The sequence below is a fragment of the Crocodylus siamensis genome, chromosome 10 (assembly GCF_052110815.1).
Source record: "Crocodylus siamensis isolate JL-2025a chromosome 10, ASM5211081v1, whole genome shotgun sequence".
In the NCBI taxonomy this organism is placed as follows: Eukaryota; Metazoa; Chordata; order Crocodylia; family Crocodylidae; genus Crocodylus; species Crocodylus siamensis.
The window spans coordinates 72247141-72274813 of NC_143404.1; the positions used below are offsets into that span (position 1 = coordinate 72247141).

Sequence of the window (27673 nt, forward strand, 5' to 3'; positions counted from 1 at the left end):
CCAGGACCAGGCATGGGCCTGGCACAGGGCGGCCGCGCCGCGCTCCCCCCAGTCCCACGAGGAGCAGGAGCCCCACGCCCACTGCCAGGAAGCCCGTCTTCGCCGGGTCCTGTCCGGCCGATTTCCTTCGAGATGCTTAGAAGAAATAATGTCCATGGGAGCATCGCGGCCACGGTGGGGTTGGCCAGGCTCCAGCGAAGGCGTTCTATTTCCTGCCTTCCTTCGTTAATGCAAACCTCGTTACGTCCCAGACAAAGTGTCCATCCTCCTCCCCCTGTGCCTCTGTATTCTGCCGGTGTCTTCACGGAGCCAGACATCTGGTCAGGCTGGACACAATGTGGTCTACAGACAAGGGTGGACGGACAAGGCCGCGCTGTGTGGGCCCGCTCCCCCTCCTGCGCCATGCACGAACGGTGTCGCCCTGCGCCGTCTCCCCGTCCACCTCCTCCCTCCGCCCCCGCGGCCAGCGCCGTGGCACGAGGGCAGGCGCTGTCTGCAGCAGCGATCTCTCCCGGCTCCGGGCTGGGACTGACGGACATTTTCCCGTTCGCCTCGGGGAAAGCGGAAGCCTGGACGCTGGCGCTGCAGAGAAGCGGCGTCGCTGGTGGCGCTCCTCGGCTTGGCTTTCCTTTCCCTCCCTAATGTCATGGCCCTGCGCCCTTGCAACCCTGTATTTCCTGCTCCCTTGTGCAGGGCCGTGTTGCCTCTCCCTTTTACCAAGAGAGATTTCTCCAGCCGGGGTTAGGCTCGGTTTGTTCCAGCCAGGGGCTTGCCTGGGGGGCGGAGAACAGGGGCCCTCTCTCTGAGCAAGGGACCCGAGGTTGGCACTAGTCCGGGGGTCACCTGGCACCATGAGATTTGGGGGGTTCTTTGCAGACGTGAAATGGCTATGTGGGCCACAGAGACGGAGCTGCCCAAGGAGGGAAGCAGGCTGGTGGTCTCGGGGAGAGGCTCACCTGGGGTGGATGCCCTTGACACAATCCCCAGGAAATAAATAAAAGCAAAGAGAGCAGGCGACCAGGTGAAACCTGCCATCAATGCACCGGCCTCGCTGCCCAGAACGGCCTGGGGAAAGCTCTGCTCAGGAGAGCAAGTCGGGGAGCGGGGCTTTGCTGGCTGAAAGCAAAGGCAGGTGAGGCCTGGCTGCACCGGCCGGCCGGAGCAGGAAGCCCAGTGCAGCACGCGTGGATCGGGGGCCCCTCCGGGCTCCCCAGCGCAGCAGCCGGCGAGGCGGCAGCAGCCTCTGAGTCTTCACCAGGCCCGCGAGCGGAGGGTCCCTGGGATGCAGCAGGCGGCCGGCCTGCGAGAGCACTGGCAGGGCTGTGGTGTCACCGCTTCATGGGCCACCGTGGGCTGGCCTGGGCCGGCTCCTGGCCGGGGCTGAACTGGGCCTTTAAGGGCCACTCAGCCCGTCCCCGCACCTGTGCCCGGGTCATGTGAGCGAGGGCAGGGCACGCTGGGAGGGTACAAGAGGTGGCTTTCCCCCAGCGCAGGGAAGCACTTGGGCCCAGCGGGACAAAGCGAGGAAGAGGCCAGCTTGCAGCAGCCCCCTGCCGAGGGGCTGGGAGAGGCCAGGGGCACGGCTGCGCCAGGGATCGCTGAGGGAAGGCAGCAGAGGAGAGGAAGCGCCGCTGGAGCTGGAGCTGGAGCTGGTGAGTGATGCTGCTACCTTGCTACGCGTGATGGAGCTATGGGGGCTGCTGCTACTGTGGCTGGGCGGTGGGGGACTGCGGGCACGGCGCTCCTTGGCGCGAGCTGGGCACATGAGGGCTTGAAGGCGAACTTGCCGTGCGAGCTAGGCCTCCTGCTGTGCTAGAAACCTGCTCTCCTCTCCTGGCATCTGTCTGTCTTGCCAGCAAGCGGCTTCGGCGCCGGAGCGGGCAGCGCGCTGGGGGTCTGTCTCGGCAGCACGCAGCCATGTGCCGATGACCTCGGAGGGGCGCAGGGGTGCCGCGGTGCCACCTCCCCTGCAGCGAACGCAGCGTGTCCTGGCATCGCGGGGGGGAATCTCCCACCGTCCTGTGACCGCTGTGTCTCCTGGGCCCGTCCCTGAGGCCCTGTTCAGAGCTAAGTAGGTTAAGCAAGCCCTTCCTGCGAGGGCTGGGATTAGTGACCGCTCCTCAAGGCACAACAGGATCAGTAGTGGCCCTGCCAATAAAGCTGGATCAGGCGCGTTTTGGCTGGGAGGGGATCTGGGGCGGGGATGCGGCCGGGTGCTGTGGTGTCCTGCCCGTCTCTGCTTTAAGCTGCCTTTCCCCTTGACTCTGGAAATGGCCCCATGCTTTGCACGGATCCGGCCCGATCACTAGCCTGAGGCAGCTGCAAGGGGAAAGCTCTTGATGTGGCTGTTGCTTGGGCTGGGCCGGCACCGATTCGTCTGGGGAGACTTCAAAGGCCGCACGGCACAACTGGCCGATCTGGGGGACCAAGCGCGTGACGGCGGGGTCTGCCCCGGAGGATGCCCAGTCTGCGTGGTTTGTGACCTGCAGTCTGGTGGGAGACGCGACGTCTGCTCTGTGCAAATGCAATATCCTAGAGCTGCGAGACCTCGCTGCGGTCGGGTGCAGAATTGATTTCCCCACACTGCTTTCCAGAGTGGACGTGGACTGGCTCTGCAGGGGGGAGACCGAGCCAAATCAGCAAGTTGGGGCCCAAAAGGAACCGCCAAGATGCTAGGGAGCCATGCGGCTTGCTCCCCTCGCCAGGGCCCATGGCTCGCGTCCTGTCGGGGTAGGTGCTGTGCAGGCAGCTCGCGGGCACGGGCAGGTGCTGCACAGTGACAGTGGCCAGGGGTGTTTCTCAAGTCCCATGCTACTCAGCCAGCCCCACAACCCTGCAGATGCCCCTGCCAGGCCGTCCTGGGGAATGGCAGAGCAGGGAGCTAAGTGCTTGCAGCCCTTCTGTTCAAGGCCTGGGTAGCCGGTTGCTTCCTGCAGGGCAGCTCCAGACATGAGTAACATCCTAGCCGGGAGGAGATGTGGAAGAGCCTCACATTTTCCATTTGGGGAGCTGCGGGGTGAGCGAGGGGGAGGAAAATGGCAGGAGCTGTGTCCTTGCGATGGCCATGGAGCCAGCGTGTGCTGTGGGCTCGCAGGGGTCCCTGCGTGAACCCCCCAGAAGCTAGCGGCATCAGTCCCAAGTGACCCCCACTTCCGTTGCTGACTCGGTGCCTCCGATGTGCTCCTGGACTGCGCCTTTGCTATCCCTTGCGCACCAAAGTCATTATCTGTAATTGGTTCCCTGTGTTATTCCAAAGGTTGACACGCTGTTTGCAGCACGGTAACACCAGGCCAAGGTTTCTGGGCACCGACACAGGATCGGGTGTTGGTTTTCGTCTGAGTCACCTGCTGCGCTCTCAAGGTTTAGCAGATGCCAGTGCCTCCCAGCAAGGCAACCTCGCCTCTCGCCCCGAGGATACGGTCTCGCGCGTGCTCCCAGCTCCTGCTGAAACATGCCGGGTTTCTGTGTTGCATCTCCCTGAAGGGCTCCTCGTGTCCTAGGACTTGGCACTTTGTCCTTAAAGTAAGGCGTGAAAGAGAGTTCCTGACCTGATGCCGCCGGCACAGGTCTTCTGAACGTATATTAACTACGCGCTGTGGTGGTGGCTCAGGTCTTTGGGAACGCATTTTCTATTCGAGACTTTTTCCAAGCCTTTATATTACAGATAAATAATGCCAGGAAAGAAATATGGACACAGAGTAGGGGAGGAAAGAAATCCTTCCAGGTGAGGCTGGCAGGAGCTTCCAGGGGGAAGGCTCTTGCACCCTGGGACTGGGGAGCAGCAGAGGAGACGCGCAGTACACGAGACCAGGCCAAGGGAAAGGGTATTCTGCTCCCTGTCCCAAGATATCCAAAAGGAGCAGCAGCGTCTGCTTCTTGTCTGGCGAGCGATGTAGTACAAGACAGCCAGCCCTTCCTGCCAACTTCTCCAGTGCTGTCTGTGGTCCCAGGGCTGACGCACCCACGGCCTGGCTTCTCACCCTTTGCTATTCTTATCCCATGGCCACTGTGTTGCACATCTTGGGCCTTGCAGTTTGCAGCCAGTACAAAGTGAGAGCAGGCAACCTGGCACCCCTGCCGGGTCCTGTGCGGCCTGGCTCTCTCCTGCACCGTGTTTACAGTCTCTCTGCAACCCCGCTGTCCTGCTGTGTTCGGTCTGGGGCTGCGCCGCTCCCTGGCAGGCTGCCATACTCCAGCGCAGGGCTGTTCCCAGCTGGAGGCTGCTGGGGAACCTCAATCCAGTTTGCAATGGCAGGTGTCCATCACAAAAGCCATTGCGCCAAAGTGGATGCTAGCTGGTCACCTCAGCAGCAGGACAGACCCTAAGCCAGGGTCAGGCATGCAGAGAGGTGAGGCCTGGGGCCCTGGACCAGACCCTCGTGCTGTTGGGACCTGGGCACTCCCCATCCTGTGGAAAGACGTGCTTGTGCCGTAAAAAGCAGCACGCTTTCCACAGCTGTGAGTCGGACTTGGGGGGGCTCAGGGCAGGTAAGTGCAGGGACTTCTTCCAGGGGAGAAGGTGAGCCAGGAGAAGGAGTGAAGCCAGTGCCCGAGATGCAGGATGTGAGGGGGGTGCTGGCATGGGGGGTGAAGCGCTAACTTGGAGCCCTCCCCCTGACCGCTTGTCTCCTTCCTCGGTGCCTGTGTAGGCATGGCTGCGCTCTGTCTGGGCCCACAGTTCCCTCTCCTCCAGCAGCAGCTGTCCAGGACCATGTCCCCCTCTCTTCTCTCGTGTTTCCCTTTCCTGGGCCACTGCATCATTCCTTCCCTGCCAGCCTCGCCCCTCACCCTGCGCGGCTGCATCGGTGCCCATCGCTGCAGCTGGCCTGAAGCCTTGTTTCGCAGTCTCTCGCGCACAGTACGAGCGTTCACTGCAACGAGGACGATGTCTTGTGTGTTATCCAGTCCCCTCCGAAATCTGCTGAGACCCCCACGCTTGTCCTTCAAGGAAAGGATCTTGCTGCTGGTGACAATGCAGCCAGCTTGCTGCTTCTGTCCTCCCTCACCTGCTACTCCCCGGCTCTGTTTACTTCCCTCCCGGTCATCCCCGACCTACGTCGCTACGTGCAGACTTAAGCCAAGGACCAGCACAGACTCGATGCTCTTCTGCCTCTGAGAAGCTGCTGAGGCTGGGATCTACCGAGGGTCCTGAAAGAAGCCGTCTGAGTTGGTCTCGTGCTGTAACGCCCGGGGTAGGTGCGAGCGGGGGCAGAGCTCCGGCTGCAGCAAAGCAATCTTGGCTTGCTGGAGCACTGATGTTCCTGCCTCAACCGTGTCCTTTGCAACGCTGCAGTGTTGGGGAACGGGATCCAAGGCACTTCGTTCATGATCATTAATAAGTGACAGGTGCGGGACCCAATACTGCAGAACAAGCCGTGGGCTGGGGACGCCCTGTTGCCAGAGGGGCAGGGCGCTGTGAACACAGAAGGCCCCTGGGGCAGCGGTGCTGAATGGGAAGGTGCAATCCCATGCCTAAGTTGGACCCTTCTGCAGGGCCCTGTGGGCGCAGCCATAAACTGTGCCCTTCCCCCTACGCTTGGCGCTGCGAAGTCTGCACAAGGCCCAGTGTGGACATGGAAGGAGAAGTGCTGTCCTGCCTGCTGGCTCCCGCTTGCCTGAGGCAGGTTTCACATCCTCCCACAGGGAGCCCGAGGCTCTTGGGCTCGCGCTGGTTTTTTTGAAAGCGGCCGTTACTGCAAGCTGCACCCTGAGGGCAGAAATGCGAGTGGCCGCAGTGCAGCGCCCTGGCACGAGCTCGGAGGGCCCATCACGCGAATGGCAAGGGTCTGCACCGGGGAGCCGTGCCAGCACAAAAACCCTTTCTTTCCTCCAGGGTGGGTTCCCAGTCCCCGCTCTCAAAACAGCACTACCACTCGCCATGCTCCTCCGCTTGCTCGGGACCCTTCTAGCTGTCTCTGCAGGGACGAAGAAGGACTCTGCCCTTCAGGAAAGGCAGAGCACAGCTGATCTGACTGGTGGACCCCAACTCGGACCTGAACTCCAGCTTCTACCCCTTATTTGCTCTTTCGAACTGGCAGGTCTTGCTGGGGAGTGGTGTTTAAACTCCCTTTCCTGACCTGCACGTTCCCCCGGGCTGCCTGTGGCCCCTCCCAGTCCCCTGCACCACCCAGGCAGATGCCCCGCTCTCCCAGTGCCAGAAGCTGCTGCTGGTTTTTTTTTGTTTTTTTTCCATCTCGGTTTTGGGGATTTAAAAAAAAAAAATGCTTCCAAATGAGCAGTGGTCCCGAGAGTTGCTGGCTGCAAAAATCGGTGTACCGGGGCCCCAGGTGCCATCCTGCTGTCTGTTGCCCCGCACATCTCAACACTTAGCCCCCGCGGCAGACAGAACCGCAGCCTGCGTGCAATGTAGTGCAGCCATGAGTTGAGGCAACCGGCCCTGAAGACGAAGGCCTGACGCAAGCTACAGTGTCTTGACAGGGGAGGAAGAGCCCCTGTTTTGGCTAGCGGGATTTCTGGGGGGCCTCGGACCCGCGCTGTGGTGCTCTGAGCTAGGGGCCTCCTCGCAAGTGGTGGCGTGGATGGTGTGCCAGTTTCGGGAGGTACCAAGGGGCCATGGAGGAGGGAACCTGGTACCGTCCCGGTGCACATGCTGATAGGAAATCCATCCCCCAGGTGGGACACCTGATCGAAATGGAGCAGTTAAACTTTAATGAGGGATAAAAACAGCCTGGGCTAAAGACTTGCTGCCCTCCCTGCCCCTGCCCCCGGGCTCCCCCCAGGCCACGGGGGGCACTCACCATCCTCCTGGCTGTGGAGGTTTTGAGGGCTGCGCATGCTCTCGTCCTGGCTGGGGCTCAAGCTGGAGTTCAGATGCTGGTCAGCTGAGATCCATGTGGAGTCATTCATATCAAAATCCTCGCTGCTCACCGATGTCTCATCCTGAAGGCAAGCAGGGAAAGGGTTAGCTTGGGAGAGCTCCCTCCAGCCAGGGGAGAAAAGATGGGTGGCCCCTGAACCCCCAAAGGCACTCGCTCGCGTGCTCGCCGGCTGGCCAGCCGGTGCTGAGATGGGCCGCTCCTGGCGCGCTCCGGGAGAGGTGGCATTTCCCCCGCGGAGAGCGCTACCGCTCCGCTTCCTGTCGGAAGATGTGCCTGAGGAATGGCACTGTCTGTAATTGAGGACAATTAGAAAGCACTCGCATCCTGTAGGAGCGGATGGCCGAGCCCTGGAGTTTACCCTTTAATCTCCGTCGGCGCTTCTGTCTCCGGGGCAGACGAAACGTGGTGTGGGCAGCGGGGAAGGAGGGCACGACTTGGTCAAAAAGGCTCGGGTTGAAGCCTGGGCCTGGTTAAAACCCCTCCTGGACAGCAGGCAGCATGGGGCCAAATTCTCGATGGGGCAGCAGCAATTTTTTTTTTTTCCAACGGAGCCATGCTGCTAAACCCCAGGGGAGGCCGAGCCTGGTGCCTGCACGCTCACCCTCGGGTGCTACGCGCGGGACTCGGATGGCGGAGGGTTCCCGGCACTCAGATCAGCCTACGGGACCCGGGGACCCTGCGCTGTGGGCTTCTCCGTGCATCGCCTCCCCAGACGCAGCCCAGGCAGGGTCCGCAGAGGGTCTCCAGGGTTCGTGGAGAAAGGGATGCGGCAGGAGCCGAGGAAGCCCTGGGGATGGGCCAGCCCAGAGGGGATGGCGGGATAGCCGCCCGGTCCGAAGGGCTCGCGGCACCCCGATAAGTGCTTGGCGGCCGAGTATAAGGAGGCTCCCCTGCCAATGGTGAAGGGAACACGCCGGCTCCCAAGTCGGGAGAACCTCGCCCAGCAACGCCACTGCCTTCCTTGCCTGTAGCATAGATTAAATTCCTCTCTCCCACTCCTGCAGCTGAAAGGACATTTTCTCTCTCTCTTCCCCCTCCTCTCTCCCTCTCCCTCCTAACCTTTACTGTACTTCAAGACACAGCCCTTGGAGAGCTTCCAGAGCCGGAAAGGTCAGCCACAGGATTTCAAAATCATCATCATAAAGGCAGCACTGAGATCCTGAATGAAAGGAGGGGCTGAGGGACCTCCCTGCGTCGAGCCTCCAAACAGGCAGCTACGAAGGAAGTGCAGATACGTGTTCCCTGCTTAACACATCCCCTTTTTAATGGTTCCTTTATCTGCCTTTCCTCTTCCCCCTCCTTCCAAGTCACAGAGCGAGACCACAGCCAGCACGGTGGGCTGGAGGGCGGCACCAGCCCACGCTCGGCATGGCTTTCCTGCTTCCACCACTCTCACCTTCTTGATATTTTTTTTTTCTTCCTTTTTCTTTAAAACAACCTTTCCTGGCTCATAATCTCTCTGTTCCCCTTGCATTTATGGGTCTGGGGGGGTGGAAATCAGGCCCCACTGCCTTTCCTTGCAGGAGGTAAATAAGCAGGAGCCCCTCCACCGGGCGCCTACGCCTTGTAAAGCTGCCTGGTCTCCCGGCCTCTGGCTGACTTTTTATGGAGAACAAACAAACCTCTTTAAGAGCAGGTTTGAACTTTCTTCTTTCCTGGTCCCTGCAGACATATCTGCTGTGCTCGCTCCGAGCAGGAATGACTTGGTTTGGCCTGCCCTCGCCCCCCTCCCAGCTGAGATGTGCCTCAGAGGGAGTTTCCTGGAATTTACAGCTTCTGTACGGCCTCGGCTCCAGCGCTTGTAAAACGCAGCCAGGCAGCCGCAGGGCTGCTCCTGAACACACGTGTGTGCCCACCCTGTAGGGCCACAGGCGCACGCATGTTTGTGACAGACCTGCGGCGTGCAGCCTCCAACCAAGCGTACTCACGCTGAGGCACCCCAGACACGAGTGTGCCTGTGCTCACAAGTGCGTGGGGCCTGCGGGAGATGCTCAAGGGAGAGAGGGCAGACGACCCTCCTTGGCTGTGACCCAGGGCAGTATCTGCTGCCCTGTTTCAAGCTGCTCTCTCTGGTGCTTCCAGGTACAAAGGTCTCCTCCGCTTGCTAACTGCCCATCCTAATTCTAATGCAAGCATTTCCTGGGGGGGCTGTTCCAGTGCCTAAAACGCTCCAACACAGCAGTTGTCCTAAAAGACCAAGCACCAGGTCCCTGCTGCCCACAGCTCACCCCCTCTTGTTGCCAGGTCTGCGGGAGGCTGGGGTGCAGCTTGCAGTGATGCCCGACAACAGTCAGGTCCGGGTTCAGGGAGGCTGAACCTGGACCCGCACTGTGAAAGGCTGCGCACGTTCTAGATAATTCCTTCGGTATGATCTGCCTGCTGCTGGCGGAGCGCATTCATGCTTTGGGATATCAGACAAGAAACTGATCCGGCAATAAACGGCCCAAGTCAAATAAGACGCATCACGTGCTGAGCAGCCCCTAATATAACCCGCCAGGAGAAAGCGCCAGCTGTTCAATGGAGCCCTGCAGACCCAGCCCTCCTCCGCCTCTCCGGTGCCACTCCCTGCTTCCTTGTGCACCTTTCTTGGCCCGGGGCTGCTGCTCTGGGTCCGACCTGGACAAATGAGGCCGTCTGCGTTGGAAGGCCTACATCCTGGAAGGGCGGACATCCTGGAAGCAGCAACACCCTCCCCCCGAAGCATGCCTGTCCAGCAAGGGGACGTGCTTCACCAGTGCTGCAGCTGGACCCGACGAGGCAAACCCCTCTCGGCGCAGCGTGACCTTTTCACAACAGTGTTCTTGCACAAGTGTGCAAGGGAAGCTCCAAGCAATACCCTGGTGCTCTTCCAGCCTTTCCCCAGTGGGAACAGAGGAGTGGTGGATGTGCAAGAGAGCGTCTTCACTCGCTGCCTGGCAATACTGCTCATAGCTTTAGTCATTCAAGCTGCCCCTTAGCACTGTCCTCTCGTGACGAGCTAGCGCGCCGACTGCCTCCCATGCAAGCCTGCCCCTCGGCGTGCCCTGTCAAAGCCGATAAGGCCTTGAGCTTTGCGACTCCTGGCAATGCCCTCCTTATGCCAGCAAAGATTCCCTCGACACGATGCCCACCCAGTGACGTCCTACAGCCGCGGGTTTCCCAGCTGCAACCCCAAGAATCGCTTTCGTTTGGGCTCGCACAAGAGCTATAACGCTTTTCTCCCTGTTGGACGCAGGGTAAAAAGGCTCGTCCACCCCATCGCGTGTTCTGGTCTCGAACCCAAGGTACCAGCAAGCTCCAAGCGTCTGGTGGAAAAGCTCCTCTTAACACTGCTCTGCCTGCCAGCCAGAGAGCTGGAGACTGAGGACGCTGGCTGCAGCTCCACCAACTCGGGAGGTGTTTTTATTATTTTTTGTTAATGAGCACCAGCCGTTCGGAGCAATACGGTAAACCCGATCCAGCCCTCCACTCCCTCCTGCCTTGCAGCTCGCTCTCTTCCTCTCCGGATTCTCGGGAGGATTCTCCCTGCTAATTTCTTCTTTCCTGTAAACAAACTTCAAATGAAACTTTCATTAGAAAATAGAGCACCATCCATTACCACCGCCTGTCTCCTGCTCTGCCTCCTCTTCACCCGTACCATGCCACTCATGACACAGATGAAAGCGACAGCAGCTGCCCTAATCAGGCAGCACAATCTCTCTCCCAACCTAACCCTCCTCCTCCCCCTCTGCCCTCCCCTTTCCAGCTCTCGGAAGAGATCCTCTCACCCTGCAGTAAAGTCCCAGCGCGTTGGAGGGATTGAACCATTCGGGCTCACGGGCTCTTCCTGCGGCTCCTCTTCTGAAAGGGGAAGCGAGTGCCCGGCGGGCACGTCTACAGTGCCACACCCAAATATAATAGCGAGGGCCCCAGGCACAACGCGGGACTTGGACAAACAACATCATCCCCACCGCTCTCCTTATCTCCCATCCAATATTCACAGCTGCCTTGCACATGGGTCCTGCCTCAGCACATGCAAAGCCACTGGCACTTGTAATGTTGGCACTCTGCTTCTGCACCCCCTTCTAATTGCGATCTTGGGGCGCTTCCTGACTCTTCATCAATTTAAGCCCTCCCCAACTTAGAAAAGTAGGCGCCCTATTTGAGAGCGCAGGCACTGACCGCTGCGGGCCGCAAAGCAAACTGGGGGGCGATGCAGGACTAGGACCTGGAGCGTGGGGCTCCCTGTCCCGGGCCCCTTCGTGAACAGTCGTCCCTCTCGGAGCCGCTCACCCCACGCGCCGACACGGGGCAGCGAGGGAAGACGACCCTCCTAACCAGCCCTTGTAAATATATGCAAGCGCTATCGGTAACCTGCTTGTCTTACAGCGAGGCTCAGTTTCTCCGGGGCTGGGTTGCAAGCACCTCCAAAGTCATTTACGCCCTCTCCATCACCACGTCTCTTCCAGGCGCAGTCCTGGGACTTTCTGCACGGCTTATTTTTCCCTTGGCATCCACCTGGTTTCATTTTCCAGGTGTTTCCCCACTTCTTCCTGCGGCCACGTGCCATCCTGGACTGCTCTCTGGGATACAGAAGTGCAGCTTGTGGGAAGAGGAGCGTTGCATGTCAAATGGAAATATCAGGCACTGCATGTACCAAACAGTCTTTCTGGGTGAAAACCACAGTTGCCACATGACTGTATCTCATCTCGCAGCTTCCTTTTCAGCCTTGTGGTACTTGGTGGCCTCTCCCTGCGGCTGCTCTACCTGGATGTCGGCGTCCTGGGGTGGGGGAAACGCTACTGCGACCCTGCCCCGAAGGACATCACCTTCTACCGAGCACCTTGAGCAGCCGGGTATCTTCACGTCCGTAAGCATCATCTCCGGCCTTCTGAGCAGGCCAAGGGGGTACGGACCAGGCCTGGACTGCGTCCGGTCCTAACGTAACTAGCTGAGCTCCTCGGAGGAAGATACAGCACCTCTGAGCAGAGCCTGGCCAGTGCGGCAATCAAAGGGGCGGGAAGCCCAGCCGTGCAAACTGGAGCTGGGGTCCCGTGCAGGAGGCTCCGCTATGCTGTGCATGCAGACCGCGTGCTAGGCATGCCTTCCCTCCCAAGCTTTGGACTCGGTCCTGTCCATGTCCATCACGCGAGGCGCGTGGCGAGAAGCGGCTTGGCCCCTGCGAGGGCTCGGGGTGGTGGTGGAAATGAGCTGTCCTGGTCAGCTCCCAGGATCTCTGGAGGGAACCGGGGGCCCTGGGATGATTTCCCCCTCTCTCCCTCGCTGGAGGGGGGAAAGCCCTGAGGAGAGCGGGAGCAAGTTCCCGCCGCCGGACCCAGGCGTGCCTGGAAGGGGGTGGTGTTCCCGCCCCGGAGGCCGGGGGAAACCTGTCGGTGCCCCTGCTGTTCACCGGAGAGGTGCTGAAGGCAGGGGCCGTGAGCGGGCGTGGGGCTGGGGCTCTACCTCGCTCCCCTCGCACACGCACGTGCTCTTGCTCGCTCGACCCCCGGTGAAGGTGCAGCCCTCCAGGCAGGGCCACAAGTTGGCTGCCACCGCCGGGCCGCCCATCAGTGCCAGCCCGGCGCGGCCGGGGGCTCGGGGCAGGGGCCGGCGAGCGCTGCCGAGGCAGCGAGGAGCCCTCTCCTTTGTGCGAGGCGAGGCGAGGCGAGGCGAGGGGAACGAACAGGAAGTCGCGGAGCCGCCGCCGCCGCCGCCGTCCTGCCCTCGCCTCCAGGTGCGCCCCGCCGCGGGGCGGAGGAGCCCGGCCCGGCCCGGCCCGGCCCCCCCCCCCACTTCGGCCCCGCTTTTGTGCTCTTCCGGGCGGGGGCCGGGGCCGGGGCCGGGGCCGCCCTCCCGGCGGGGAAGGACGCGCTAACCTTAACCTTCCCCTTCCTGCGGGCCGGAGCGGGGCCGGGGCCGGGGCCGGCGGGGGCCGGCGGTTGGGGCCGGGGCCGAACGCGACTTTGAAAAGCGGCTGCATTCGCCCGTGCCCCGCGTGTGCACGCCCCCCCCGCGCTGTGCACGCTCCCCCGGCCGCGCACACCCCCGGCCGCGTGCACGCGCCCCCCGGCTCGCCCCCTACCTGCTGCGGGGCCGGGGCGGCCCGGCGGGCCTGCGCGCGGGGCCGGGGCCGGGGCCGGGGCCGGGGCCGGGGGCGGCTGACAACCAGCTGCTGCCCGGGGAGAGGGGCCGGCGCTGCGGAGCGCGTCACTCGCGGCTCCCGGGGGGAGGGAGGGAGAGGGAGGGACACGCGCGCGCATGCACACACGCGGCGGGCGGGGGAGGAGGGCACACGCACATGCACACGCACAGGTGCATGCACCGCGCGGGGGAACAGCGGGACACACGCCCGCGCGGGGAGACACGCGGGCGCACGCGCGGGAGGCCGAGTGCGTGCGCGTGCCCCCCGGGGAGGGAGGCGCCCCCCCGCCACTGCCTGCTTTGAGGGGGCACCCCGCTTGCCGGGCCTGATCCTGACTCTGGGAAGCAGCGCCCGCCTCCCGGAGCTGCCCTGCCCGGAGGGGCCGGCCCAGCACCTCGCCCCGCGCCCCGCGCGCCGCGCCCAAGCGGGACCGTCCCCCACCTCCGCGCCCGGCTCCTGGCCCCTGCCCAAACGCACAGGCACCCCCTGGCTTTGCAGCGCCAGGCGTGGCCCACGGGGCCATCCCATGGTAAAGAAAGGTTTCAAGCAAAAGTGGCCGTGCCCACTACACGCTCTTTCCGCGAGTCTCTGCCGGCATTACTACCTGATTCTCAAAGCTCAGACGCCGGGTCAAGGGGAAAGACTTGCTGTTGATTTCACCAGGGCGAGGGAGCTCAAGCTCTCTGCAAAGAAGTACCATCTGCAAAGCCCGGAGCCAGGGCTGCATGCGCATCGTTAAGAAGAACAGCCCTCCTAAACTTGACTCGCCTTGTAGGGCCGACTTCCCCAAGAACTACCAGGGCCATCCCGAACAAAAGTCCCGTCCGCACAGCTCAAGCCTTTATACAGCAGCTCCACTTAACTAGGTGGCTTGCGGATTCGTGTCACCTCTGTAATGCAGTAACAGCACAAGACCGGGAGCTAGAAGGAGCTTGATTTTCATCCCAGAGGGGTCAACCTTGTGCAAGTCACTCGATGTCCCTGTGCCTCCGGAAAAGTAGGCTACACAACACCGGACCGCGCTGCATTAGCTTGCGCATCATCACTGTGAACCCTCCCCAGTACCGAGCTTTAAAAATGCAAAGCACTCCTGCCTCGGGGGCAAGGGAAGAGGGGAAAGGTCCTGTGGGACAGCCAGAGCTCACACAGCAGCAGCAGGATGTTCTGCATTCGTGTTGCCGTCATGATATTTGAACTTTACTGGCACAACAGACCTCAGTGAAGCCAGGAAAGAAAAAAGGGACAGGAGATCTAAGAAACTGCACCGCAGACCGTGTTTTCTGTGCTGGGGGGTGTATCGTGGACTTCAGCTCGTTCCCTCGGTTGTAATTTGGTCTCTTTGCAAATGAGAAGGATGATCTTGCGGCATCAGCGTGGCAAAGCTGAAACGCTGAGAAAATGCAACCTCCTTGTCCAGGATGTAAACTGCTGGCCCTGGCCTGGAGAGGCACGGAAGGAATAGCTCGCAGAGGTGGGGCCTGCTTTCCTCCGAAGGATCAGGTGTCCGGCCGTCCCACAGGCAGGACGCGCCCCGCGCGGACCAATGATGTGACCGCCACAGCAGTCCTGAGTCCCTCTGCCTCCCGTCGTTGTCGCTCTGCATATTAATACTCGCCGCCAGCTGGCATGTTTACACTGCGATGTGGACTGAGGAGGACAGAAGCACTCTTAAGCCCCGCAGCTTGTTATTTATCCGAAAAACCCCAGACCCGAGTAGTTTCAACACAGCTGTTACTAAACGGTAGACAAGTGCAAGCCAAATTTTTAGCAGCCTCGGGCCACGTCCCTGGGTTGAATATCCGTACCTGGAATACGAGCGCACCCACCCAGCCGCACGCTCGTCGTGTACGTGCACGTACCGTAGCTCAAGCGCACGGTCTGTGTATCTGTACTGGGCTCGAGCCTGCTTCCGTGGGCCCGCAGACACGTGCGCACGGTCAGAGGCCAGAGGCAAAAAGCCGAGCTCTGGTCCCTGCTTCTACAATGGCAGCAACGAGAAGGAGCTTGCGCTCGGAAAGCGCTTCCCATGCCAGGCAGACCTGAGGGGGAGCACCAGAGCTGAGAGGAAGAATACTCTTGACATCCCAGCGCTTTGGGATGGGATAGCAAGACTATTCTGTTCAGTGAAAAGCTGCGCAGGAGTGGAGAGGTGGGCAGCACTTCCCAAAACACCGGGGTGAGCACCGCTACTCTTACAGGGTACCCAGGGGACCACCAGTAACCACAAAGGATCAGGGCGCGCGCGGGAGCTTTGGAGGCAGGATCGGGCCTATGTAGCTCAAGGTTTGGCATGAAGTTGTTTGGTGCATACTTGGACAAGGCTGCTGCGCAAACCCTGCTAGGTCACAAAGCTGCTGTCACGACCAGTGGACTTGGGGGGAAATATTTGGAAAGTGCTACACAACACGCGGGCAAAGCTCTGAGACGTTTTCCAGGTGTCACTGTCCTCATCGTTGGGGCTAATTCCACTAACAAACTTAGTCGCACTCATTCAGACAAACCATCTGAAGATGCCGGAAGTCAGAAGGGAGATTAGACCCAGATGAGACTTAAATCACCTCTCTCCTCTTCTCCTGCTCCTCCCCGTTCCTGCTTGTATGTCTGCGGATTGCCCTCTTTACTGCAGCATCATATCAGGAGCTCAGGTTGAGCTGCTTGTGCATTATGGCCCCGCAACCCTTTGCAGCACGCTGCCTCGGTCTAGGTGCGGCCTGCTCCCCTTGTTCCTCGATGCATAGCTTTGCCTTTGTGCCTGTACTAAAACACGCCAGGCACTCATTAGTGCACCCTCGATACCGTGCATTTAATTTAGTGCTTGCTTAATAAAGTACTAACTACACGTGTAGTGTCTAGAGTTACTGCGCAGTAGTGCTGGAGTGACACTCACTGCGCATTAGCCTAATAACACTGCGCAGTGGGCTTTTAGCACGGCTTTTAACCGCCATGCTACCGTGCGGTGTTATTAGGCTAATGCGCAGTAAGCGTCTCATGTAGACGCACCCGCTGTGTCTGAAGGGGCACAGTTGATGAAGCAATCCTCTCTGCTTATTCACAGACCAGCACGTGCTTTCCCATCTTTCTGTGCTGCAAGCTCATCATCCTGCCACCTTGCAAACACAGTACAGAGATATTTCTCCGCCTTTCCTGCATTCCTATTTAGACCTTTACAGCCGTATCTCCATCTCGGCCAGGGTCTTTGCCACGGTTGGGATTTCTCTTGTTTCTAGAACATCCCTTCAACTGTTTTTAGCCTGCGCGATCATGATTTTTTTTTCCCCTGGTGTCTTTAGCTTCCCTTTTCAATATTCTACACATTATTGTTCCTGACTTGCACTCATCACTGTGTAGTTCCCCTTTTTTCCATTCCCCTCTGTGTGTGACTTCTTTATTTTTAATTGCTGCCTTTACTCTGGCATTGAGGCTGGACAGGCTTTCAGCCAAAACTGTCATCTTCCTTGATGTCAGAATCCAATACATTTTTCTTCAGGAACTCTCTATTCTCATTCATGTTTTTTCTGTCTAAATTTTTCTTCCCAATCAATTTCTCTCATATTTTTTCTCAGCATTGGGAAATTAAACTTTTTTTGAAGCACTAAGTCTATATATTACTGGTTGGAATTGTCTTCTGTTTGCACATATCAAATGTAATCAGGTCATGATCACTGGTCCCCAGCCAACCACCAACTTCCAGCCTAATGATTAATTCATCTTATCCGTCATAATGAGGTCTGAAATAGAGTTACCTCATGTTGGGTGTAAAACCTTTTGTGTTTGAAAGTTATCAGCTGTAATTTTTAGAAACTCTAATCATGTTTAACTACTGATTGAGTAAGACCTCCGGTATAGGTCGCCCAAACTGGAGATCCCTATAAAACGCTCAGACGGTTACAGATGACAGGTGCGGGTAAACTGAACGGGCTGACTGGAGAGCGCACGCACGGCTCAGTGTTTGGGCCTGGACAGATGGAAGTTTACGTTGGTGTAACTTGTGTTGCAAAGGTGTGTTAAAAAAACCCAAAAAACCCGAAGCAACGGCCAGATAAAGCCCTAAGCCCGCATAACGTGGCCTTTTCTGATGGAGTATTGCCCATGAAAGAACCAGCACTAAAATGCTGATTATACTGATCTAACTTCCGTCTATCCACATCCATTTCATGCTACGCATTTGCTAATGTGCAGTAATAGCTGCCTACCATGTGAGATACCCCAGGATGGCCAGAAGTCTGTCTCTTCCTGCCCCAGTATAATTTACCCGGATCCACAAAGTTATGTGAGGTAGAGCGAGGCACGTGACTGTCTGGCCAGGGTGTGTACAGTTCCAGATCAGAAGTGGTACAAAACGCCCAGACGTATCCCGCTTTGCAGATTAAACTTAAGCTGTGAGAGTATGAGGAGAAGAAATGCATTTACAGAATCAGACAATGCACAATGACTTTCAGACCCCAAAATAGGAAATGAGAACAAACCAGAGAGAAAATTGAAGAAATTATATTCTGCAAACACAGCCAGACACGTCTCACCAACAGAAGCCAACTCTTCAAAAGCACTGGTTCTTTGCACCTTATGTTTCTAACGGAAATGCATTTAAAATTGCAAAAATACAAGCCTGAGCATTGCACTATCAAAGCTTTGCCAAAAATACCAAGGCCCGGCTGGCAATCAAAACTGTGACGATGAACTTACCTCGTGTGGTTTACACAAAATAATTCAGAAAAATTGGGGGGGAGGGGGGGTAACTATACAATAAATTAATGCCATTCTTAAATTGAGAAGTATTTTATCGCTAAATACCATGCACTGCCACATGTTTACAAAGGTGAAGATTTCAAGGTGATATTTGGAGCACATCTACACACACATTCCCACTAATCTCATGTAAACAGGTTTTTCTAAAGCCAGTTCAGTCCTTTCAGTGCCAGTCTGCCTGTAGCCACTTCCGGACTTGAACGGAGCCTGCTTCAGCTACTTCTGCTCCAGAGCAGGAATGCCGACGCACACCGCTGCCCTGACATCCTGGCCTCATTTTAATTCACCGCTTTTATTATTTCAGTGAAAGGGCACACCTGTGAGCCAGTCCCTGGTGGAGCTAGAAGAGCTAATCTGCGGTGGCACGCACCTTTTCCTGATTCCACTGCCTGTTGACACAGCAATTTAACACTCCCTTTCTGCTCTTTCACAGTGTTTACCAGCCCCCCGACACCCCTCTCTGCAGTGCAACCTCTCTCTTATTCCTGGAAGTGCTATCTACCTGCGTCTAGTCTACAAAGCAAAGGGGGCTGTGCTCCTCTGGCATACATCTATCTATTAAATGACGGAGACCATGCCCTGCTTGTCACAGCGAGGGAATAAAGGTCCGGGGAGGAGCCATGCAGAGCGTAGGCAGATGCTGGGCCTGTCTCCCTGGCCAGCTTTGCCAAATATAACTCCCTTTGTTGTCCCAGCTCCAGGTCCCTCGCCAGTTAAGCCCGTGCACCCTTAATCCTCAGCTGCAGCTGCCAGTGCTGGAAGCCTGAGTTGCTTTGGGGAGCTGCCCAAAGAGCTGGGGCCACCTAGACGACCCTCACTGGCGAGGGAAGTCGGCTTTGAACCACAGGCCTTGCAGATGGACCCTAGCAGGCAGTGGAGGGGTGATCCTGGCCTGGCAGCGCTGCCAGGGCTGCCCAAGATGTTAGAAACCTGCCGTAGGGTTTTTGCCAGCTAGACTCTTCCCCTGCTCCTAGCGTCTGCTCTGCGCCTGGGGTGGGCAGTTTAACAGCTGGTGCCCTCCTTTCCCAAGCCCTGCCTCTGCCGCCTGCTTTGCTCCGTCTCTGTTCGCCTTAGTGCATCAGCTGGCCCAAGAGCCTCTCCCAGGATGGACTTAATGCTGCATGCAAACCTCGCTGGTCACAGGGATCCTTCCCACCCCATTGGAGGGGCGTCCTCAGCTCTCGCTGACTGCCGCGGGATTGGAAAGTGCTCATCCCCTTCCAGGATCACGCCTTGGGGTCTCGTGAAAATGTGTTCTGGTGTCACCAGTCACGCCACGCTCCTCGCCCAGCCCTGACACGCAGCGTAGTCCCCGGGAGCTTGGGGTGTGTAAGGAATGCAGGCCGAGGCCCCTCTCCATTGCTTAAAATAGTGCCCGTTAGCATAGCAAAGCCTTAGCAACCAGTAGCACGCTCGTGCTATTTCAGATCCGGCAGCAGCTCCTGCCATTTGCTGATTACGCGACCTCTTGTCATCAGTCACTGAAGCAAACTTTGGAAAGGCTCAGCATCGTTTAGAGCCCGAGACCCACACAGGATTGGGTCTGCCAAGGTGACAGCAGCATCTCCAGATCGGAGGGCGGCCGTCTGGCATCTCACTGCAGAGTCCTGCTCTTTCTAAGGACTCGAGAGTCTTCCACTGTGGTGCAATGCAGGAGGCCTCAGTGGATGTTGCGTCAAATGACATAGTATGAGCATGGGAAAAATGCGTCCAGGACTGAGCTGGAATAAAACCAGGTGGGAAAGCCTGCCTGGAAAGCTGGACTAGCTAATCGTTTTAAAACTGCTCCCATCCATCCATGGGAGACAAGGTGGAAGGGGCACCTGGGACAAACCCAGAATATTTTCTTGCTGCTCTTGAGTTGAAGGGGGTCAAGGTTTCAGAAGACATCTGAATGCCCCTGTGGGTATCCAGAAATTCAAGCGACTTCTGCACACTGTGCAGACTGTCAGGGCCTGGAGTCTCCTCTCACACCTGCACGGACCGGCCGCTGTGAGACAAGGATCTCTGCATGTTGCAGACGACGTGGCACAGGTTGTAATTTTGCTGTCAGTTATGCCAAGGAGGTGTGTTTGCTTTCAAGGAGGCACTGTGGGTTTTCTCTGGGTGAGAATTGAATTGGACCCGCCGTCCTCTGACGAGTTGGCGAGGTGCTGCCTGCAAGCATCGTGCACTCTGCAGAGGCCTCTTCTCTTCGCTTATGAAGGACCAGGTAGAAGATCCTGACCTTCCTGTCTTCTGCGTCCCTAAGCAGAGATAAAGCATCTCTCTAATTCGTCCAGGCTGTGTGCACTTCCTTTTGGACATGCGGCTGTTCTTACACTGGTGAGTCTAGCAGCACTAGTAAATTATAGACACCGCACACACAATTTTTCCTAGATAATGAAGTTAAAAGGCTGTCTTGGCATACATTCATTTATTAGTTACGTAGATCTGTTACTCCGAGTGAAATAAGTTCTTCTCGATGTTGCTGGACACAATTAATTGTTCTTGGCAGAAACCAAAGAGAATACAAGTCAGTTATTTAATTTATTTCTATTAGTCCCACCAAATGTTAGTAAATTGCATGGCAATAAGGTGACCTCGCTTTAAAACTCAACTAGAAAGCAAGGAATCATTATTTTTAAACTTGCTTTTGTGATGTATAAAGGCAGGCTCAAAGCGTGGCTGGAGCGTCGGCTTGTTTCTGTATTAGAAACCTGTCTGGGTTCCTCTTCTTTCTTGGAGGGCTTTTGCAGTCTTCGGAGCTACAGCTTCATATCCCCTCTGCCTCAGTCGGGAAATGGGGGAGAGTGGCACCCTCCGCCTGCATTTGTTTCTCGTTCCATCTTCTCCAAATCCTGCCAAAACCCTCCAGAAAACGGAGCTAACCTGATAGCTCTAGGGTATGATAGAAAAAGGCGAAAAATGGGAGAGGGAGACGCTTGGTGCGGGGATTGGAGGCCACCTTTATTATTATTTATTGCACACAACTGCAAGGGCAGGGCAAGGTGCTGGACAGGTCACCTTTCCTGGTCTCTTCTAGGCAGCTTTGGGGTAGATAGTGGGGAGAGCTGAGAAGGGCCTCCTGGGTCCTAGCTGGAAGGCCAGACCCCGAAACTCGGGGCAGCTGGAAGGGTTTCCCACGGGTACTTCCCACGTGCCCATCAGCAAGTTTGTCTTCTGGTCACCGGCCCCTTGAAGCTGAAGCTACCATGAAGCTGTCTCCTGAGGCCATCGCCCATCTGTGTTGTCCAGGACTCTTGGCCTAGTCACCCGATCAGCCCAAGTGGAAATTCCCGTAAAGCATCCGACTGATTCCGACTAGCCAACAAAGTTTCGGAAACGGTTTGCAGCTCTGTTGGTTCCTGGCTCCTCCAAAAGACCATTAACAAGAGACTGGTTGGAGGATCCCTGCAGAGACAGCCGGCGTTTCAGCGAGGGAGAGCTGTAATGTGGGGCAGGCTGTAACGTGGAGACAAAGCTCAGCCGTGGGACAGCAGAGGTGTGTTTCTGCAAGGGGCTACCAAGACCTGAGCACGTCTGGCCAGTTGCGGATACATCCCTCGATAGCTACTCCACCAATACGATGTGGTGTTAAGGTGACCTCTTCCTCCACAGACTGAAGGATTAGAAGGCCAGAGGAGCCGCCATGGTCTCATCCTCTAGGTAAAACAGGCCGTAGGGCTTCCTAAACTTAATTCCTGTTTCATGTAGAGCAGATCCGTTCAGGGAAAACAGTGGTTGATTAACCTCATTGTTAAAAGTTTCTGCCGTATTTCCTGTTTGAAATGGGCTAGCTTCAGCTTCCGGCCTTTGGAGCTGGTTACTCCTCCGTCTATGGGGCCGGAGATCTCAGATCAGATTTCTGCTCCCCATGGAGGCTCTCCGACTGTGGTCAAGCCACCTCTTCACCTCCTCTTTGCTAAGACGAACAGATTGAGCTCACTGGGTCTTTCTTTCACTGGGGTTCCAGTCTTTTAGTCGCTTTTGGGGGGGCTCTTCTCTTATCAGCACCTGCACTGAATAGGTTTGGATTCAGAGAATGCAAAGCGTTATAATAGGAACTGGAACAGCCTTCTGCTTGCATTTAGTTTTCCTTCACCAAGGACAGGACATGCTGGCAGTCTCGGGTACAGCCACAACTCCTTGGGACCTGGATGCCTTGAGTAAGACAGAAAGTTCCTTTGTGCTTCCGTGGGATGGCACCCTGGCCCTTCCCCAGCCTATCGCCTTTGGGACTCTGCAAAGTTTCCTTCCCGCAGGAATCTGGACAAGCGGCTCTGATCGTTGCTGTTGTGCTCACAAGAACCGTGCTCGAGTATCAGCAACGGACTGAAAGACAAATTCTCCTGACAACAAATAATGCCTTCCCTCGATTGCTGCAGCTTGGAAAGGCTTAGGGAGCCGCACACCCGCATATCCAAGAAAAGTCAGCGAAAAGAGGAAGAGTTTACAGGATGATATACCCGATAAACTGTGGGGGGGATAAAATATAGCATCGTGGAGAGAGCAGCTTTAACCCAGGTGACACGCACTGGTGAAGGTAGAGCTGATGATACATAACTCAGCTACGGAGCAGCTCAGGACAGCCATCACTGTATCTGCTTTCCAAGTTGATGTGAATTTGGTGAAGCAAAAGGAAAAAGAAACAGCCAACTTGCAGACTGAGCGGCAAGAGTGTGACCAAGGCCATCAGTGTGAGATCAGGTTTTTTTCCACCCCCAGGAGCAAAAGATCCAAGAGGGACCAGAGTGAACTCAGTAAAGTGTGACCCCTTCCTCTGAGCCGGGAAAACACTGAGTGCCCGATCTTGCAAGGGCTCAATGCCTTGCAATTGTTGTGTGATAAATGTTGGGGACACACAGCACCCTGCATGCTAGAGCCCATCTGTTTAGAAAGAGCTGTGTTGTGGGGACTGTGCTGTAGACCATCTATAGACAAAGAATAACATCATATGCTTCACCCAGCACAGAGTCTCAGAATAGCCGCACGCCCCATGCAACTTTCTCTGTGTACACGAAACACACAGGAGCAAAATCTGGAGTTGCAGATGCTCAGCACTGCGAAACATTGGGCCCTGAATCTGTACAGCCTGATCAAACCCTCCAAGTTGTTGAAAGAAATGCCTTTAGAGCCAGTGAAATAAAGAGCATCCTTTTGGAGGAAAGAGTGAGTCTGCTACGTGCACGTGACTCACCGTGACTTCTCGTAGACATGAAATGTGAAGTTTTAAGTCACAGAAATGTCTTAAATTAGCCAGCCTAGCATCAGGTAGAAAAGGGCAGCTGTAGGATCACAACCTGCAAACACCAAAAAATGGTGTGGATTGGCTATGTATACCAAAGCATCCAATACAAATATTTGGTTCAATCCTAGGCAAGAGTGACCCAGGGAGGTGAATCCATTTTAACCAATTACCCCTCTGACTCTTTTTCCATTCTGTTCCTCCTGAGCAAAATGATCCTCTTTTATCGTCGTCTGCCTGATCCCATGTCCAGAAAAGATGAAACAATATGCAGCTTCCGATAAATAATATGCAACTTTATGGAAAACCAAGATGCAGTGTCTGCTTCATAAGGTCCAAGCACCCCCCAACCCCACTCTCTTCTCCGTCTCTGTGCCACCAGAATGAGGTCAGGCAAAAGGGGATGCTGCATTGCATCGACACCTGACTTCCTCTTTGCTTCCTTTAATACCTGCTCTTGATCCAGCCGGGCCAGATGCATTGCAGCTAAAGCAGAGTAACATCCAGGTCATCTTAGCCCCAAACATTCAGAAGGGTAGGCTGTAGCACATTTCCAAGTATAGCACATCTTATTTACACTGGACTAATACCTGGCCTGGCTTCAGAGGGATTGCATAAGTGCAAACGAGGACAGAATCTGACCTGGTGTCTCCTTTAAAAAGGCTCCTGTACATTTTCCATGATTGCAAATGGGCCTGCTGAGGACTCCTTGCTGGTAGGGACCCTGGTTCAATCAAGCGGACCTGTGTTTCTACTGGTTAAGGAATCACTCAGAGTAGCTTTCTTAGCAGGGGACCGGGAGTCAAGATCCTGGGCTCTCACTGACTTCATAAGTGATCTTGGCCGAGCATTGACAGCCCCTGCAGACATCAGCTCCCAGCCTGTCTGTCGTGGGGGTTTGTAATGCTGCCCAGTGCTGGACTATCCAAGTGTTTTCCACTTAGGATCAGACTGGCAATAGCGAAGGGCAGCGTGCCCTGCGAATGGAGGCAGAGGCACTCAGCAGTTCTGGAAATCAGGCCCTCGGCTTCTCCAGGCGTCCCTTGGCCCATCAAGGGGTAATACACCACCATCATAATGCATGTAGGCATTAATGTTTGTTTGTGTAGTGCGGGAGGCTCTTCAGATAAAAGCTGATACAGAAGTGCCCAGGAGGCGATGCAATGCTCTCTTTCTTACACCTGTGCTGCTGCTGTTGGTTTTTGGTTGTGTTTTTTTGTCGGGGGTTGCAACTTGGATTTTCCTAACTACGACCTAGTAACTTTGTCAGACTCTTTTCTACCTGCCTATACCTTCAAGGCTGTTCATACTAACCTCCCTCCAATGTGAGTCGGGGGCTTTTTCTGTCTACCAAAACAATCCTTTTAATGGCTTCCTTACAGCACCATGCTACCCTGACGACAAGCCTGAGCCCTGGAGTCAGGGCAATGGAAGATGGCATCCAAGAGCCTTCCTTGGTTTCAGCACACTAATTTATTTTCTTGCCCTTTAGCAAGTGTCTCTCAGCACCTTCTCCACCTGAGCTGGTGGCACAGGGAAAGGTCAACGTATTGATCTCACCCAGCAGCAGCCAACTTGTTCCTGCTGGCCTCCTTTCTCCTCCCCAAACCGGATTTGTTTCTGCTGAAGAGAACAAAAGCTTCTCTTTGCCCACAGAGCAGGGACGGCACAAAAACTGCTCAGTCCTCCTGGCTCCCTCGGTCCCCAGCCTCGCTGGAGCAAACACCAGCTGGTGCCAATTACGGTGGCCGTCTCTTTGAGGCAAACATCTGCCTGCTCACAATTTGGACTGAGACCCACCAAACCCGCTACGGATAAGCCGACAAACAGCCAGCGAGGGCTTGTTCCTCTTGACCAAGGATGGTTATGAAGCAGTTCCCAGCACTGTTGCGTTACCAGTCCCTCCAGCCATCTGCTCCCCTGGAATGAATGGATCCATTTTACAATCTGATTTTCTCCTGATATCTGAGAAAATGGATTCTAGGTTGAGGAAGACAGGGAGCTCCCCCCGTTGCACTCCCCAATCTAGATCTGCTCTGGAGACAAGCTTTTAAATGCTGCTCAGTGTCCAGAACAGGCAAAAGGGAAAAATGATGCAAATGTCCAGCCATTAAGACATCATGCAGCCTCCTAGGGAAAGGTCATTTACTAAAAGCAACAAAAAGGTTCCTCATCTGTCTCTTCTTTCCCTGCACGAAAAGCAAGGTTTGGCCCTTTACCCTTCTGCACAGCATTCTCCAACCAGCATCGCTTAGTCCATCATCAGATAACAGCTGTCCATGTGGAGCAAGGTCACAACTCAAGCCAACAGTTCATGATGCCTCCTACCCCCTAAAGCATGTGTGCACCTGCTCCTGCTGCCGGGCATCATGTATGAGCAGGGGGGTAGAAAGGGCATCATGTATGAGCAGGGGGTAGAAGGGGCATCATGTATGAGTGGGGGGGTGGAAAGGGCATCATGTATGAGTGGGGGGGTGGAAAGGGCATCATGTATGGGGGGGGTGGAAAGGGCATCATGTATGAGCGGGGGGGTGGAAAGGCATCATGCACGAGCAGGGAGGCTGGAATAGGGTACGGCAATCCGTCTCAGCTCTCGGTGTTTGCTGGACTGACACCGGGTTTCTAAAGTGCCGTGTTGCAGCTTTGTGGGGAGCAAGTAAAGTGTATTTTTCTTTTTATAGTCCGTTTCCATGGTGCGCTGAGGTTTCCGTAGCAAATCCTACAGCTGCAGAAACCTTGGGAAATTCTGTGGCCTGGGTATAATCATGTGGGAATCTTTCCTCTCCATTCCCGGATCAAAATCCAGAGGCATGATATTGTCACCAAACAGCTAAGCCTTCTCCCAGCCTGATTCAAGAAGGAAGCAACTGGAGCTGACCTCCAGCAAGAGGCCAAACAGCTCACGAGCAAAGAACACCTGAGCAAGAGAAGCAAAGCCTGGGGTTGACTCCCCACTTGCTAAAGCCCTCAGGCAGTTTGCAAGACTGCAGAGCAATGCATCCCTCTCCACCATGTACATCTTCGCAATAATTACACTTAAAACGACCATCTGCCTAAAGCACATGCAGACACTCACAAACAATAATGGCAGTGGATACACTCCTATTCTCCTCTGAGTCCCTTCTGCAGAAGTCCCACATGCATTTCCAAACGTAAAATGCTGCCTCCTCCCATCCTGCACACGGCAACGTGCACCGCACTTGCGCAGATCCTGCCCTGCCCGTGTCTAGACGTGTAGGAAAGCGTCCTTTGAAAATCTGGCCATCGCTACCCGGAGATGCCAGGCATCAACCACCCTCCTCCCCCTTGCCTTGCAGCTCTGCCCAACCACTACTGCTGTTGAGGGACAGGAGGGCAACTCACCTGCTCTTGTGAATTCATGACCCGCAGCTTCATCTGCTTCAAGTACGTGGAGGTGAGCGGCATGTTGTAGTCGATGATTCCCGAGACCAAAGAGGAGGGTGGCTCGCTTTCTGAAGTAAAGAACAGGCAAGATATTCCACTTAGATGGGGGACGTTGCTGGCGTGCAGCTCTGTCCGTGCATTATCGTCCTGCGTTAAACACCTGTCCAGCAGGAGCATCCGGAGTCCCCAGTCAGCGCTGGGATCCGGTGTGCTAAGTGCCCTGTGGACAATACAGAACTGCCTCCCCCCCGCAATGCGATGACAGAGCAGGCATCTGGCCCTTTCCCTGCAAAGGGACCGTCACGCTCCCCTGTGGAAATGGGCACTGTGATGTATAGCGTTTTGTTACTCAGCTAGGACGTAGCAAAGAAGGAGCCATCTACTCTCACCAGAGATATTTAAACCATCACCTCTGTGCAAAGGCGACTGCTAGACGGTGGCAGCCTGGGGACTGTCTCACCCCTTTTAAGAGGGGCTCCTTCACCCTGGGGTCCATAGTAAGGTTTTTTGGTAAGTATGTCCAACTTGTGGGACAGCCCCACTGGGCTTTAGTGACTGCTGAAGCAGATATCTCCAGCCAGATGAGAAGAGCCCCAGCTAAGCAAAAAACAAATCTTAATGGTTTTCTGCACCTTACCTCTAGCCCTTATTTTCTAGCCCTTTCTCTCCCTGCTCTACTTGGCCAGGCAGCTCGGCAGTTTTCCATAGCAGGAATGGAGGCAGCTGGCATGATTTATTCTAGCATTGATTTCATAGTCACACATAACGTGTTTAGTCACGAGGAGCGTTGCAGTGCACTGGCAGGGTGTGCTGGCCAGCGGGCGTGCAGCTGCCCTGCCCTGAGCGCAGGGATTTGCAAGGTGGTAAATGAATGTAAGGCACGAATCTCCTCCCTCCCCTCATGCATTATGAAAGGGAAGTGCTGGGGTAGAGGGTCGGGTTAGCCCACCAGTGAGTAGTAGTCCTGGGAACTGAAGGTGGACTCAAGAAGGGAAGATTTTCGATGCCTCTCTGGGCCTTAACTGTGTGACTTGCGTGGTCTGGGATCACCGGCTCCACGAGGCTGTCCATGCGCAAAAGCCCCACCAGAAAGTTGGTGTGACAGGGCGCTGCTCATAAGGTGTTTTACGGGCATCCTAACAAAACCATCCAGCCAAAACATATCGCCCTAATTCTCAGAAGCGCTGAGCACCTGCAAGTGCAAAGGAAGCCTGCAGGAGCTGCGGGGGTTCAGCACTCGTGAAAGGAGACTGGACCTGGCACGCCTGTCTCGGAAAGGCTTTGACCCAAGCACACGCGCTGCAATGGGCACAAGCTGTCCGGGAGCTCTTTGCAACAAAAGCCTCAGTCACTGCA

General features: G+C 56.1%; 1 protein-coding gene across 6 annotated transcripts in view; it reads right to left on the minus strand.

Moving 5' to 3' along the window:
- Positions 1-27673, minus strand: part of NOL4L (nucleolar protein 4 like) — a 66904-nt gene that overhangs the window by 14683 nt on the left and 24548 nt on the right. Inside the window, exons 4-5 of one of the 6 annotated variants that reach the window (XM_090020843.1) lie at positions 26276-26385; positions 6759-6900 (exon numbers count right to left, since the gene is read on the minus strand). In XM_090020843.1, the coding sequence (XP_089876969.1) occupies positions 6759-6900; positions 26276-26385 (252 nt within the window). Of the gene's footprint in view, positions 1-6758; positions 6901-7898; positions 8285-10979; positions 11128-11171; positions 12569-12879; positions 13038-26275; positions 26386-27673 lie in introns of those variants that run through there. The other 5 variants (XM_090020844.1, XM_090020845.1, XM_090020848.1 and 2 more) reach the window with 5 other exon arrangements.